This window comes from Haemorhous mexicanus, chromosome 3 (assembly GCF_027477595.1).
Source record: "Haemorhous mexicanus isolate bHaeMex1 chromosome 3, bHaeMex1.pri, whole genome shotgun sequence".
Classification (NCBI taxonomy): domain Eukaryota; kingdom Metazoa; phylum Chordata; class Aves; order Passeriformes; family Fringillidae; genus Haemorhous; species Haemorhous mexicanus.
This window is the reverse complement of record NC_082343.1, coordinates 24,196,317-24,210,893: the sequence shown is the minus strand read 5'-3', so window position 1 is coordinate 24,210,893 and position 14,577 is coordinate 24,196,317. Positions and strand designations below refer to the sequence as shown.

At 42.6% G+C, this 14,577-nt stretch overlaps 2 protein-coding genes across 2 annotated transcripts in view; one reads left to right on the top strand and one right to left on the bottom strand.

The window, feature by feature from the left end:
- HHAT (hedgehog acyltransferase) overlaps positions 1 to 11,428 on the top strand; it is a 165,611-nt gene extending 154,183 nt beyond the window's left edge. The window contains exon 13 of the transcript XR_009485707.1: positions 7,588 to 11,428. The gene's annotated coding sequence lies outside the window, so the exon portion shown is untranslated. The remainder of the gene's footprint in view (positions 1 to 7,587) is intronic.
- The window catches only part of KCNH1 (potassium voltage-gated channel subfamily H member 1), a 172,616-nt gene continuing 164,684 nt past the window's right edge, over positions 6,646 to 14,577 (bottom strand). Inside the window, exon 11 of the mRNA XM_059841112.1 lies at positions 6,646 to 8,244. Within this exon, the coding sequence (XP_059697095.1) occupies positions 7,396 to 8,244 (849 nt within the window). The 3' untranslated portion in view covers positions 6,646 to 7,395. The remainder of the gene's footprint in view (positions 8,245 to 14,577) is intronic.

The window sequence follows — 14,577 nt, the reverse complement described above, 5'->3', positions numbered from 1 at the left end:
ACCCAAACCAAAAAAACCCAATCAAAATTAAAAAAAAAAAAAATACCCCAGACAACAAAACAAAAAAAAACCCCACAAGTGAAAGTACATGCCCCCACTATGGTAATTTTCCCTTTTCTAGTAAGTATAAGGACACTGTATAACATAATGCAAAAGAAAGCTGGATTTTCACACTGGCCAGAGAAACAATGCAAGTGACAAGAGCTCCTGTCACAGCACATAGGACAGTGGATGCAGAAATGGTGCTAAAAATAGCTCCTCATTGTGCTCCTTGGCTGCTCTGTGTACAGTTCCACCCCAGCTCAGGAGTGGGAAAGCTCCTGCTTTACTGCTGTTCTTTTGGAGATGAGATTGACAATCCCATGGAGTGCCTTAGTACAGGTGACAGCCACATTCACCAGAGCCTTGGGTGAGAGGATGGAGAATGAGCCACAAAAATGGCTGCAAAGCTCACAGGGCCCAGGCTGACACCCTGCAGACTAAAGCTTTGTATAACCTTCCAGCATGGCTTCTGGCCTGCAGGAATGACTGCTGGCTGTGATCCTGTCATGTGTGTCCCTCCTGATCTGAAAGGATCTCCCATTCCCATGACCTTTGGTTATCCTTTGCTGAGGTAGCCAACAAAATATTCATTGCTGCCTGTTGCAGCAGTGTCACTGCCAGGGGCTTCCTCTGTGGGGTTTGTCTTTGTGTAAGTCCACGGTGAGGTCACTTTCTTCTGCAAGCAGATGACAGGAAAGCAGATGGTTCTTTGATCTCTGGTTTCCATGAGTTTTGTAAAAGTTCTCAGATCCTGCAGCAGTGAACACAGCCTAAAACACAAACCAGCTATAGACATGTGTGCCTTCAGGACATGGGATGATTATTTCAGACAGTCACAGCCAGTCCTCTGGCGATCTCTTTTTGCTCAGAAGATACCTGGGCTAGACTGAGATCCACAGCACAGGACACTTCATGGGGTGTCAGAATATTCACTTTAAAGGGCACCTGAGTTTAATTTACAGTGAGCATGGAAATGTGAATCCCTTTGCACTGATACACAGCAGAAAGAAATCTGAAAAACAACCTGAATCATTTACAACCAAAGCAATAATATCCCACTGCTCCACTGCTAACACTTGAGATACAAACCAACAGCAACAAAACTTCTAGCCAGAAGTTCCAGAGAGTAATTTAAAACCTCCTTGCTGATCTTATGGGCACATATTCAACACAGAGAAAAACACACCAAAGCAACCGTAATGTATAAAATAGTTTATTACTATAATAAATAAAATTAAACTTCTTTTTTTACAAATATTATTTGTGCTTGTTTAAAAATGTTGACTAGGGATATCATTAATGGAGGTGGCTGCATTTGTATCTGAAACATTCCCAGACAGTGCGTATACATACATACATACACACACTGTCTATCTACTGGCAGCTGCTTTGCTGACCACAAAAATAGTATCTACTCATTCTCTGTTTCTAGTCATGCTTCATTGAACAAAGTGACAAATGCAAAGAAAAAGAACTGAGAGTATTTGGTGGATTTCTGAAAGGATAAAAACAAGTGAAGTACATTGAAAAGCGCCAAAGCAACTGCATTAACTGCATATCAATCAAGTGTCCATGCAGTGGTGGCTAAATATTGAAACGCAGACAGGTCTCCAACAGATGTACAAATATTGATTGCATGTAGGTACAATAATATAACACATTCATTGGAAAACTTGGTATTTCTTTATATAGCAGTTCATCCTGATACAAGATTATTGAACTTCTTTCATCTACAGCTAAAATGATTCTTTTTCTATGTTAGTGGTCACAGATTTAGTGGGAAGAAGAAAGAAACCCATGAGCCTTTCAGAACAGTTAGTGAAAACCCCGAACTGTTTTGTTAACATTAGGCATTTGGATCCAGTTACAGAGATGTTCTGGGATTACACATCAAATATGTTTACACAACACTCAACAATCAGCTTGAAACAAATTACAGTTGCAGGTAAGTTCACATTAGCTTTGTTGATCTGTAAAAAAAAGCCTCTGAAACACTTCTGCAATATGACAGGCTGGCTCCCTGATATACAAAAGTGTTTAGACAATAGCTATGTCTCTTTGTTTTATGAGGGGAGAGGGCAATTGGAGTAATTAATTATCCTAATAAGAAGGCAATAAGTGGAGAAAGAAATGTGATTACCAGCAAGTGATTTCCATTAGATTTAGAAAGCTAATCAAAGTGCTTCATCTTTAGGCAACACTGTAAATACTACAGAACATTAGGAAGGAAGAAGAATGGAATCACAGTTTGAATTATATCACTTATGAAAGGGTCTTAAGGCTAAATGCTGGATACATCTTATTGCAAAAAAAGCTTTATTTTTATTTAATTGAATCAATGCTTCCCACAACAATGTGGTCAAAATGATGTCAGATCAGAGGATACAGTATCCTACTGTGCCTCACCTCAAATTTCTGGAGCTCCCCCTGCACGGGACTCTCTCTAAAAGGTTTGTCTTGATGTATCACAAGTGCAGCAAAAACACAGACTTTGTTATTGCCAATACACCCACAGGAGACTATATGGAAATGAAAAATTCAGTAGAAGATGCTTTTTGCCACCTAACACCAGGACAAGAAAGCAGAGGTGCAGCAACCATGTGTTATGCTGCCCACGAGAAGAAGGATAGGCTCAGCACCTTTGAGACAGCCCCTGGTACCAGAAAAAAATAAATCCGTCTATTCCACCATCTCTCTTGCAGGAAAAGCCATGATAAACACTACCAGGGCAGCTTGGCTTCAGAGATACTGTGAGCAACAAACACCAGCTTATGAGCTTTATCCCCACCAACTAGGATACAGCATTTTTCCAATTTCACATGGATTTCTCTTTCCTGACTATCGTGACCCTCACCAGATCTTCTCTCAGTCACACTATTTACCAGACTCACAGTATGAAGTTGAGGCCAGCTAGAAAAATCAAAAATCATGGCCTTAAAATTCAACAGTTAACAAACAAGACACTAACAGGACACTCAGTGGATGTCTACTGGGAAGATTTAAGCTCCCTTCTTGGACTGGAATCAATGAGGAATGTGCTTTTACTTAACAGAAATGCAATCCATAGACTTATCTATACACAGATATTATATATATAGATGTGTGTGTATGTACACGCATCTGCACAAGCGTAATCATACACCTTGTTGTTTATATAGTAAAGACAAATTATGTAGTCAATTTTTTCACAGATTGGTTAAGAGTGATTGAAAATATATCACCAGATAGTCACAGTAAGTATCTTGTTCAGTTCATTAAGGGAAGTGCTGTAGGAACAGAACATCTCCTTCGAAGCTGTTAAACAGGGTGTTCGCTGGGGCTCAGGGCAGAACTGTGGAAGAGATTTAAAGGAAGAATGGTGTTTTCAAAAGTATTCTTGTAATACCAGACAGAAGTAAATGTATCTGAACAAGGTAGGGGTGAGGGCTGGGGTTTGCTTTTTTAATCCTTTTTCATGTGCTGCATGTTTGTATTCTTTGTAACCATTTAAGCATGAGCTTTCAGAAGTTCCCATTCGACCAAATCATAATACAGGTTCCTTCTCTCAACTGCCTTCTTTTGCTGAAATTTAATTACACCATGTAGTCAAAATGGAACACATAATCTCTTTTAGAATGATGCAGGTCGTTTAGCAGGTTGTTAAATGGCAGAAGCACTATGCCAGAACACAGTCAAAACTGAGGCCTTGATTTTGTTTGGGTTTTTTCTTTATACTATCTACAAGCATTTGCTTGTGAAGGGGCAGAGTCTTATTTTCAGAGATCCTTCAGTTCTAAGCTGGAAAATAATTTAAGTGAAAAGCCTTAACCAACATGTAGAGAGGAACAAGAGAAAAAGGAAAAGCTGACAAATAAAATCAAAGAACTAGTAACATTTATGATGGGTCCACATGCCATCCAGCCAGAGGCGTCTGTCTGAGTGTAAGGCTCAGTGGAGAAGGACAGATTTGTAACACAGGGGCTTTCAGCCACTCTTTAAAGGAAAAGTGCTGCATCAGCACAGCCTGAGCACCATAGCACAGGCTCAGATTAGTCTGGGGATCAAAGGAGTGGGCATGGATTTGTTCATTTTTTAACCACTCAACAGTCCAGGAAATCCAAACCCCAAAACTCATCCTAGACAGTATCTTTTTTTCAAATTCTCTTACAACAAATACAGGTTGCTGAAGGCTGATGCACTCTCTTACAACCAGTTTTATAAGTTCATAATAATGGGCTTAATCTCAGTTACAGCTGTACAGGTCTGACTGACACTGGGCTGTCAGGGCTCACCTGGAGCAGACACCCTGAAGGTGTCACTGTAAGGAGCAAGCAAAGACATTAAAGTAGAATTCGGGTGTATGTTACAATCTTTGAGGGCTTTACAAATAATAAGTGTCTTTATAGGCCATTGCAAGAGCCTGAAAAAAGCCTTAGGAAAGGACTGGGTTCACTCAACCAACCACTGTTATACAGGGCGGGGAGGAGTTTGGTGTCATTCTGAGCATCAGGCTACACAAGGAGCATTCCCAGAAAATGGGGACTTGTCTGCATTTCTTCACAGGCCTGGGCAATTATTACAATTAGGGGGCTTCTGGGGCTGGTCCTATTGGGATTCCAGGCTGGGCAATCAACAACAGCAGAATAACCTTTAACATATCCCTGAGGGCACACAAAAATATCACTGAGAAACATCAATTCAGTATCAGCAACAAAGGGCCAGGTAGCCTGTACCTGCACGTTTACTTTTAGGTTTGCACTGCAGTTCTGGAGATACTAGGCACATACTTGGGAGGTTGTAAACATTTCCTCCCTTGTCCACCTGGGATAAGCTCAGGTCCATGTTTATCCAACTGCAGGTAAGTGGGTGACACTTTCACAAAGGACTTGCTAAGACCTTCAGCCTTTCAAAAATTTTATGAAGAAAAGTGTCGTGAATATCACGCTGGTGAGGAATTTGCCTGGATCAGGAAACTGACTCCAAGGCAGTCTCTAAAAACTTGCTGGAAATCAATTACAAATCCTTGTGTATCAGTACACCTGGGGTTTACTTAGGTAGTAGTTACTGTCTAAGAAGACTAGAATGAAAAAAAAATCATGACAAAGTTTCTCACAGAAACTGTGGATGGATGGGTTTCTCACAGAAACTGTGGATGGATGGGTCTCTGTGGCAGCCACGCCATTGCTGTTGCAGGGAACTGCTGCCACTTACAGTGATTGAAGCACCAAACACAAACAGCATGGCTTTGGTCAGAGAGTGCCTTCCTCAGCACTGCAGGTCTGCAGTGAGCAACTGGAAAAGACACCAGGAACCACTGGAAAAACCTAAACATGGAACCAGAAATAAGGAAGTAGCTTCTTGGTTTCAGAACAACTCACCTCCCTGCTTGCCTTTTCTTGTGGGAGGGAAGAAGGTAACCTACAGATTTGAACCTGAGAGCTGTTTCTCAGGAGTATTTAAATCCTTGGGTATGAATTCACAGTCTGTGGGCACCTCCATACCAAACCAAGGACTAAGACAATAGAAGCCAATCCTAAACCACCTGCCTCTGGACTTAGAAATGGTGGTGCTGGCTTGGAATAATTGTTATCTTTGAGAGCGAGGGCAGTTACTGCAGGAACAGGTACAAACAAAAACTCTTGACAGCAGGACCTGAGCTGGGAGCTTTGCACAGCACAGCCTCACCACTGTGCCAGTCATCTGTGGACGTCCCAGCTCCCCAGGGATGTCTGACACTCTTCTGCATTGCTCTGTGCAAGCACCAGGCCAGCAGAAATCATTAAAATTGCTCGTGTTCCTTGCCTCTTCCATACTTAACATGAACAAAAATCTTCCCCCCAAAAAATCCTGTGTTTCTTTCTACATGACTTAGTACCAAGGAAAAATAAGACTTAACACACACAGCGTTAAGACCTGTTGACATTAAAGATGAAAACCCCTTAAAGTGTGGTATGGCACCATGCTTCTGACATCTAAGCTACTGTTAAGCAGTGAACATACCAGATCAGTGGAGTGAATGTATTGCGAATATACACCTGTATCCCAATGTGAGAACACAAGTCATGACACCATCTATGCTACCCTATAGGAATAATGAAGAACAGTTTTGGTAAAGTGCTTCAATCTTCCTCTGAAAAAAGTTATGAAAATATAAGTTTTGGAAACATCTCCTTCTTTAAGAAGCAGATCTCTTTGTTTCCTTGCTACAATAGCACTTGCATACAGTAAGCACTGAATTTCTGCCTCTACCATCCACTTGCTTTCGAGCTAGATTAGATCAGGAACAACACATCTGGATGTAGAGGAAAATGCCACCGTCTGAAATTGTTAAAAATTCTGTGAAAGCCTTTGGCTTCAATGAACATTATCAAAACAGAAACTTCTGAATAATAATTTAACAAGAATTAAAAGAGCAGATTCGTAGCAGAACAGGACATAAATGCCACAGTATATTTTCACTGGGAGGCAAATCTGCAGAAACCTGTTAGTGATGTTTCAAATATGTTGTGCCAAGGGCTGCTCTCAGGTACGCTGCACACCCAACCCTCCAGCAGCTGGAGTTGAAAGCAGAAGTATCAAATGCTGAAAGACATCTGAGACAGAAGTTTTTTGAAAAAACATTAAAAGGTTTGAAAAAAATATATCCTTGATTCAGTGAATGACAGTGTGGAAGATCCCATTTATTAGCAGATCTGAAATACTATGGCTATTTTTGAAGATGTTGCCAAATGTAATTGTTTTAGCAATATGTCAGTTTGAAATTAAAAAGTACAGTATTTTTTTTCATCTTATTAGCCCTTCCTTGACTACCCAAAAGAAACTTCAGCACACAATGAAATACATGTCTCCTACCGCTCTTTACATCATTACAGCTTTATGAAAATATACTGTGACATCCAACGTGCTGTAGAGGTGACTGAGACAGTGTCAGCAGCAACAAAACAAAAGAACAAACAACCCACCAAACACTGAAAAGATAAGCACCCTGGCAAGTGCTCATTCATATAGGCATAACCCGAGCCAAGGACATAAGGCATGCTCCAAAAACCTCAGAGATCACCCGGGGCTCACGGGGATGGCTACTGCTGTCAGAATTCTTATTCCAACATCCCAAGGGAGAGAAAGGGGCTGGGGGGGAATGAGGACAAAGGGAGGAAAGAAAAACTTTAGAAACTGTACCCTTGCTGTCAAAAAGGCTTCAAAGTCAGCTGCCATCTTGACATGAGGTTGCAATTCCTGTTACCATACCTTTTTAGACAGAGGGAACATGCTTAGTGAACGGATCCCTCACTTGTTTTCAAGAAAGATTAAATGTAAAGTGTTAGGGGGCTGTTCCTTTGTTTGTCGGTTTGTTTGTTTTTAAAAAGAAACACCTCAGCTAGCTCCAAACACGTCTTTTTCTGATTCTGGAGACTGGGGCCTTGATATTTCAAACAACTCCTGGGGTGACTGGGAGCTTCTTCTTGAGGTCAATATCCTAAGTATCTCAGCAAGCTGGTTTTCTATATTGGTCATTTTTGTGTTTAAAGCCTTGATGTCCTCTTTCAACTCATGTTTCACTTCTAGCATGGTGGCCTGAAGAGTCTGTTCTGGGATGGGATAAAAGGAATGCTTGACCTCGGTGAGGACCGGGCTGTGGTCCTGCGGGCTTCTCGTCTCCCCGGCGTTATCCAAGCGCAAGTCACTTTTTGTAATGCCACTGTCACAAGAGTCCGTCTTCTTCAGGGTAGCTTCTCCTGAAGCTTTAGTTCTCTCAGGTAAAGTCTCCATGGACTCTGCTTTAGAGACCTTGTTCCAGTCTTCACCCTTCCCACAGGCTTCCTTGAACTTGGCCCAGCCTTTGCGGCGCGGGTAGTCCCCCGAGGCCTTGCCCGCCGCGTGCTCCGCCGGCGGGGCCTGCAGCTTGGCCTGGTCGGAGGCCGCGGAGGTGGAGGCGGGCTGGTACGACACCGGCGTCGCCGGGCTCTCCCGGACCGTCACCACGCTGGCCTTGACCACCGCGCGAGCGGAGGATTGCTCCCCGACGGCATTGCCCTTCTCCACATCCAGCTCGTCCGGATCGCGGCCCCTCTCCGCCGCCAGCCGCGCTTCCTTCTGCTGCCTGAACCTCTGGAACAGCCGCCGCACCGGGTGGTCCGGGGGTAAGATCAGAGGCGCCTCGTTCTTCCTCTTCATCCTCTCCTCTTCCTCCCGCTTGACGTCGCTGATTTTCCGGAACACAATCTGCAGGGGGAAAGAGATTTCACTCTGTGATTAACTGCACGCTTGTTAAGGGGGGAAAAGTTGGAGAAAGAATTATTTGAAAGAATCTATTTTAACTGGGAAGTGCACTACCTCTGCACATTTATAGCAACATTTTCAAATGTCTTACGTTGTGTGGAACATGGTTTATTTCATTATTTAAGAACAGATGCCATCTGTCTTATAACACCAGAAAGAAAAAAAAAACCAGAAGAAAAATACTTCTCCAGCTCTGACAGGTCAGAGCAAGGCAGTGCCATTGTAAATATAATGATCCCAGGAAGATAGTGGTTCTATTTTGTGTTAAAAAGTGACTCCTTGTATTTGTTTTCCTGACTATATGGTTTAGTACCAAGTTTCTAATGTTACAGAGCCATTGCCATCAGTGTCACCTCAGAGCTCACTCTGATAAATGATCTGATACTATTTTAGTGCAGCTTGGCCACTCGTGGTGCCAGTACAGCAGAGACTACTCTGGACTCTTCAACAGCAGTTTGCAAAGTGCTTCTTGCCCTCCCTTCCTCCCATACATCCTTTTAGAAGCAACATGCAATTCAAGGATGCAAAGCTTGAGTCAATCCCAAAGCCAGGGGCACAGGGACAATGGGAGATGGGCTTGGCAAGACATGGGGTAGCTGCTCATGTCTTGATTACCTCAGAAGCTTGTAGAGCTTCGTGTCTTAATTTATCTCTTTTTTTCTATGCAAAAGAGAACGTTTTTGCACAAAGAAGCATTAATTTTCCATCTACCCTCCTAATTATATCTTCCTGAGCCTCTAAGGCTAAGTGATCTCTACAGGAGCAGCCCAAGGATCCCACAGTACTGAAAAAAGCCTCACGGCGTCCCAGCCTGTAGCCAGACAAGGTTTCTTCCTTGCATGTGATGGAAATACATCGCCTTCAAAAACTCTGTGCAATACTAATTTTACATTAGCCATACCAATACTAATTTTACATTAGTATTGGTATGTTCCAGGCCAACCCAAAACCTCAACTCTGGCACTAATGAAGAACCAGTAAGTAGCCTAGTTTGAAAACGAGAGGTCCCCAAAGCTGAAGGTTGCAATACAGAGGGTAAAAGATGCAGCCCGCAGCTTCTACTGAACACTGATACCTAATCCCTTCAGCTGCTTTGGGGAAAATCCACTTAAAGACCTTACACTTCAATGCAGAAATAACTTTGAGATTCAAATCATTATTAGGAAATGTGTAAATAAACCCATCCCTCTGTTGCCGACAAATTTAAATTAAACTAAAGTTAATAAGCACTTCTTCACTGGCACACACAAAATGAATGTTTCTCCAGACTCCAATGCTTCTTGACAGTTTTGTCATTGTGGAGCAGGGAAAAAGCCATCTTAACAGTGCATCTTTGGAAGGAAGAAGTTGTCAGACTTGGCAGCATTTCCTAAATACAAAAGAATAAAATTAGCAGGAAGGATATTTTATTTCCAAGCTGTAATTAGGAAACTAAATATGAGATAAGAATAAGAAAACAGGGTACTTGACAGTCTTTTTTTTCTTCCCTCCAGGAAACTCACTCTGCAATGAGCTCAGTAGAAAGTGCACAAAGCAGGGTAGTCCTTAGAAGTGAAAGAATAGCACTCACTGGGAAGGGAATTCAATGCAGTCCTGCAGGCTAATGGCTTCCCACACACTGGCAGTTTCCCACTTTACCTGAGGGATGAGTACCAGCCCAGGGTTAGAGCAACTGCCCCTCTTGCTCTGCTGGAGCCAAGTGATGCCAAGCAAACTCCCAGGGGGTCACTCCAGCAGCATCCTGAGGCTGGCTCTGGAGGCACAAAGCCCCAGCACACCAAGGCAGCTACCTGACCAAGCCAGGTCAATTTGTCCCTGCAAAACTCTGTGTCCCCAAGCCTTCCCTCTCCTGGGGTTTTTATGTTAGGTGTGGATATCCACGTGTGCCAGATGTAGCTAACAGGGCTCACTTTGTAAATGAACATGTTGTCTTGGTCTGACCCTAAATGCTCAGAAGGGATGTATGACGGGCTGGTGCAGTGGTCACACTCACAGGGATCATCAGGGAAGGCTTTTCAGACCCAGAGGCCAGGATGCTTTGCAGAGTCAGGGCCTGGGCCAGCCCCTGCTCCACACAGCCCAATCAGCACTTGTCCGGAAAGCACTTGAGCATCTCTTGCTATTTAATGCCTGGTTTTTGCAACATAAATGGGTAAGTTATTTGACAGAAGCTGTCTCTGCTACAGCACCATGCAGGAGAGACAGCAATGACCAAGTCTCAAGCAAACAATCCCATATTAACAGCCTGGCCCAGTCCATATTAGCCCTAGCCACTGCACCCCTAGGAGTTAGTAGCATGATCTCTGTGGTGGAGGACACAATGAATCTACCAGGAAATGCAGAAAGGTGAGCACTGATGGACAAGCTGTTGGCAACACTTATCCACCCACAGCCCCCACTGCTCTCCATGGCAGTGCCTAGGTGAGCCCTCCTTGTGGATGCCAGGCACACTTGGCCATGGAGGAGCTGCCATCAGCCTTCCCACTGTGCGGTGGCCAGCCTGAGAGACCCAAACACACCTTCCCTGCTTTGACTTTGGGAGATCCCACTGCAGCAGGAGCAGGAGTGTGCGTAGAAGGAGATGTATAAATCTTGCCTTTGCCATGGATACTGCTACCACACTAATGAGACCCCTGATTTCCATCTTCCACATGGCCTTATAGACCAGCTCCAAGGGAAGTGCACCAGGGCAGCAGCCACTGCATGAATGCAGAAATGCAGCCCTTGGGTCTCCCTCTCTGCCTGACATCTTCTACAGAGAGCATTTATGTGGCAAGCTGTGCTCAGGTGGTGCAAGTCAAACATACACACATTTGTCAGGGGACATCCTCCAGCTCTTGGGTTGGCTCCTTTTAATTGACTCCTGAGACACTGGAGAAACAACTGTCAGAGAGCAACTTCTCTTTGGGAAGCTCAGACAAAGCTGTCACTTGTCTCCCTTTTTGTAAGTTCCCCGATGCCGCATTTTCTCCAGACAGCTCCATATTTATGTTGTAAGCAAAAATATTATAGCTGTGCAAAACTCAGCAGTAATTGATAATGCATTCATAAACTCAATTTTGGATTTTTTCTGCCTTTTTTTAAGATTAAATGCTCCTTATAAATAAAAATACACATAACTTTAAAATGGACTCTTTTCTTACAAATACAAGGAAAATACCGTTTTCAAGTGGTTTATCTTCAGCAGCAGCCAAGTTATTCAGAAAATCTGATTGGTATGCCAATGGATGTACACCTGCTCCCACAAGCAGTAAGAGTACAAAGGAAAAGAAAATAGATTTCATCTGTTATAAGGAAGAGAAGCCTGGACCTACACAGAAATTTTCATGTGGAATTTGATAGGGCTACAAATATAGACCTTAATCAAAGTTAAACCCCAAAATATTATGGCAAAGATCCCGAGCTAGCTTTCAGAACAGTCCCTCTTTATCTCTTTCTCCAAGCATTCATGTCTGTCTGGGAAGGGACAGAGCTTTATACCTTCAAAATCTCCTAGCCTGTGTATCATACACTGCTCAAACACAGGGAACTTCACAAGTTATGCAGTTCTCCAGAACACTGCACTCTTCAAGACCTAAGCACACAGGTCCCACAGAAAAAATCTAGTGGGAGCATTTGAACAGTATGTCAAAACCAAAAGATGGACAAAGAACCTGAATTGAGATGAAATAACATGAAATTTAAACTCCAGGCCTAAAGCTGCATGTTTCACACCTCCAGTCTCAAATCTCATTTCATAATTCTGCTTTTATTAAAAAGGTGCTGAATCTTGTACCTCCCCAGGGAAGCTGCCCAAGCTGCCAGAAGTTGGAGTATTGTGGAGGTATCAGCCTAGATTTGCCAAAACCTTGAAAAATAGCCCTGTTAGGCACATATTCTTGCAATTCTATGAACATTTAACCAAGGCATGCAGTGATGATGACTCAATAACAATTTCATTTTTTGGAAAATTCACTCAGAGACAAGTGGAGAAATGAACTGACAAGTCCTGGTGCACTCCTGCTCTACTACAGGCCTATGACAGAATGCTCTCTGTGACCATAATCTTGCCTGTGCAGGAGTCCTGTCCAAGAAAGAAAGACAGGGTTACAACAAGCACTTATCCCTTTTCTCACTATTATCTAGTTGTGAAGTCTTAAGTGACTTAGGGTAAAAACTCTGCCTCTTTTGAATCATCATAGAATTTTCAAGTTGTATTTCTAGAATAAATGTTTTTACAGATTAAGGTCAAAGTATTAAAAAAATGAGGTAGACAAAATTGAATACTTGGTTGTCAAATGTGGAGTACCCAGCATTGAAAGCCAAGCATCATTTAAATAACAGAGTGTGGACGTTATTTGTGAATATGACTTTCATAATTTCTTTATGATAAGACCAGGAGAACAGATGGCAATGTGACCCCCAAGATTAAGACAGGCCATAGGATTGCTCTGAAGGGGCATTCCCTGGGAGGAATCTTGTTACCACTAGATTGCATCTTTTAGAAAAACACCCAGTTTGATGGCAATAAAGAATCCATCATGACATCTAAAAGAAAGATTGCTTCAATTTTTGATTCAAGGCTAAGTTTCATGGGATAATAGAATCATAGAATGGTTTGGGTTGGAAGGGACCTTAAAGATCGTCTAGTTCCAGCCTCTCTGCCATGGGCAGAGACAGCTTTCACCAGACCAGGTTGCTCAGAGGTCCAGCCAACCTGGCCTTGAATGCTTCCAGGAATGGGGCATCCACAGCTTCTCTGGCAACCCTCACAGTGAAGAATTCTTTCTTATTATCTAATCTAAACTGACTCTCAGTTTGAATCCATTCCCCTTGTCCTGTCGCTACAGGCTCTTGTAAGAAGTCCTTCTCCATCATTCTCGTGGGCTCCCTTCAGGTACTGGCAGGCTACAATTAGGTTACCCCAAATCTTCTCTTCTCCATGCTGAACAATCCCACTTCTCTCAGCCTTTCCTCATGGGAGAGGTGCTCTACTATGTTGTCCACTGTCAGTAGTTGCTCTTGTCATGAACAGCCCACTGTTGGCTGTTCACAAACCCCACCAGAACAATGCTGCCTGCCAAGTCTTGGCAAGTCATGTTCTTTGCCTCTCCTCACACTGCCAGAAAGGTAATCAACAGAAGGGCAAGGCAGGAATGATGTATTAGCCACCAGATTTTGGACTTGTGAGCCAACACTGCATGAGACAGACTTAAAGATCAGGGGATGCTACATTTAGACATATTGTGAATGTATTGCAAACCTTACCCTGCAAATGCTGAAAAAGACCTGCCTGCACCTGCAATGAAAGGATCTTTAGTCTTGTGTAAAAACATCCGAGTTTTTTTTCAACTCTGATTTGTAAGGACTGATCCAAGACCCACAGGAATAGATAGAAGTAGGATTTAGAATAGACAGAAGTACGGATTTCATCATGTTTTGAATCAGACTGTCATCATGGAGTTACAATTATGAGGCTTCTAGCCACAAAGCTGCTGCTATTATTAGCTCTGCCAGCTTCCCTTCTTTCCACCTCTAGAGCATGCACAAATACTGCAAGATTTGGCAGGTCTTCCTCAGCATAACAGCAAGTAGCATGGCATTTTTCTCTGGTGCTTAATAATTCTCTTTCAAAGATACAGAAACATTCCCAGAGTCTGGAAGTGCCAAATACCATAAACAATTAAAAGCTTAAAATTACTTCATACAGTGCTCACAGAAAATGAACTTAAGCGTGAGGAAAACAATCATGAAAAGGCATTCATTATTACACAGTCCATCTAGGATCTGCCAAGAACTGATGAAAATATCTTCAGGCTGATGTTAGTCCGATTAAAATTGGATCCAATCTTTCTTCCTTTTTTATTTAGTTTTTTTAAGAAGCAAAAGGGGAAGAAAAATGGAAAGAGACAGAAGGCTCAACAATAAAAACGCTTTTGACACTGATGTTAAAGAAACCAAAGCTGCATGTGATCAATGTAAAGTGTGATGATGAGGAATCCCTATAGCAGTGTATTAGCAGGTGTCAGGGCAGAAGCCTGTGTCTTTTACAATTTTATGGGATGGCTTGTCAGGTCCTACCTTCTCATTAAATACAGGATCAAGAGAATGTGCAATAATGTTGCAGATGTCATTAAGTTCTCTCTAACTTTACTGTCTATAACAGCAGAATTTCATTTCTGCTTCTGAAGAGGAACGAGTTTCTCTCCAGCTAAGGCCACATCCCTTCTGGGCACTCTCAAATATTTCTAGTTTTGATTAATTATCTGAAAATTCAAAGCAAACTAAGATTCAGAA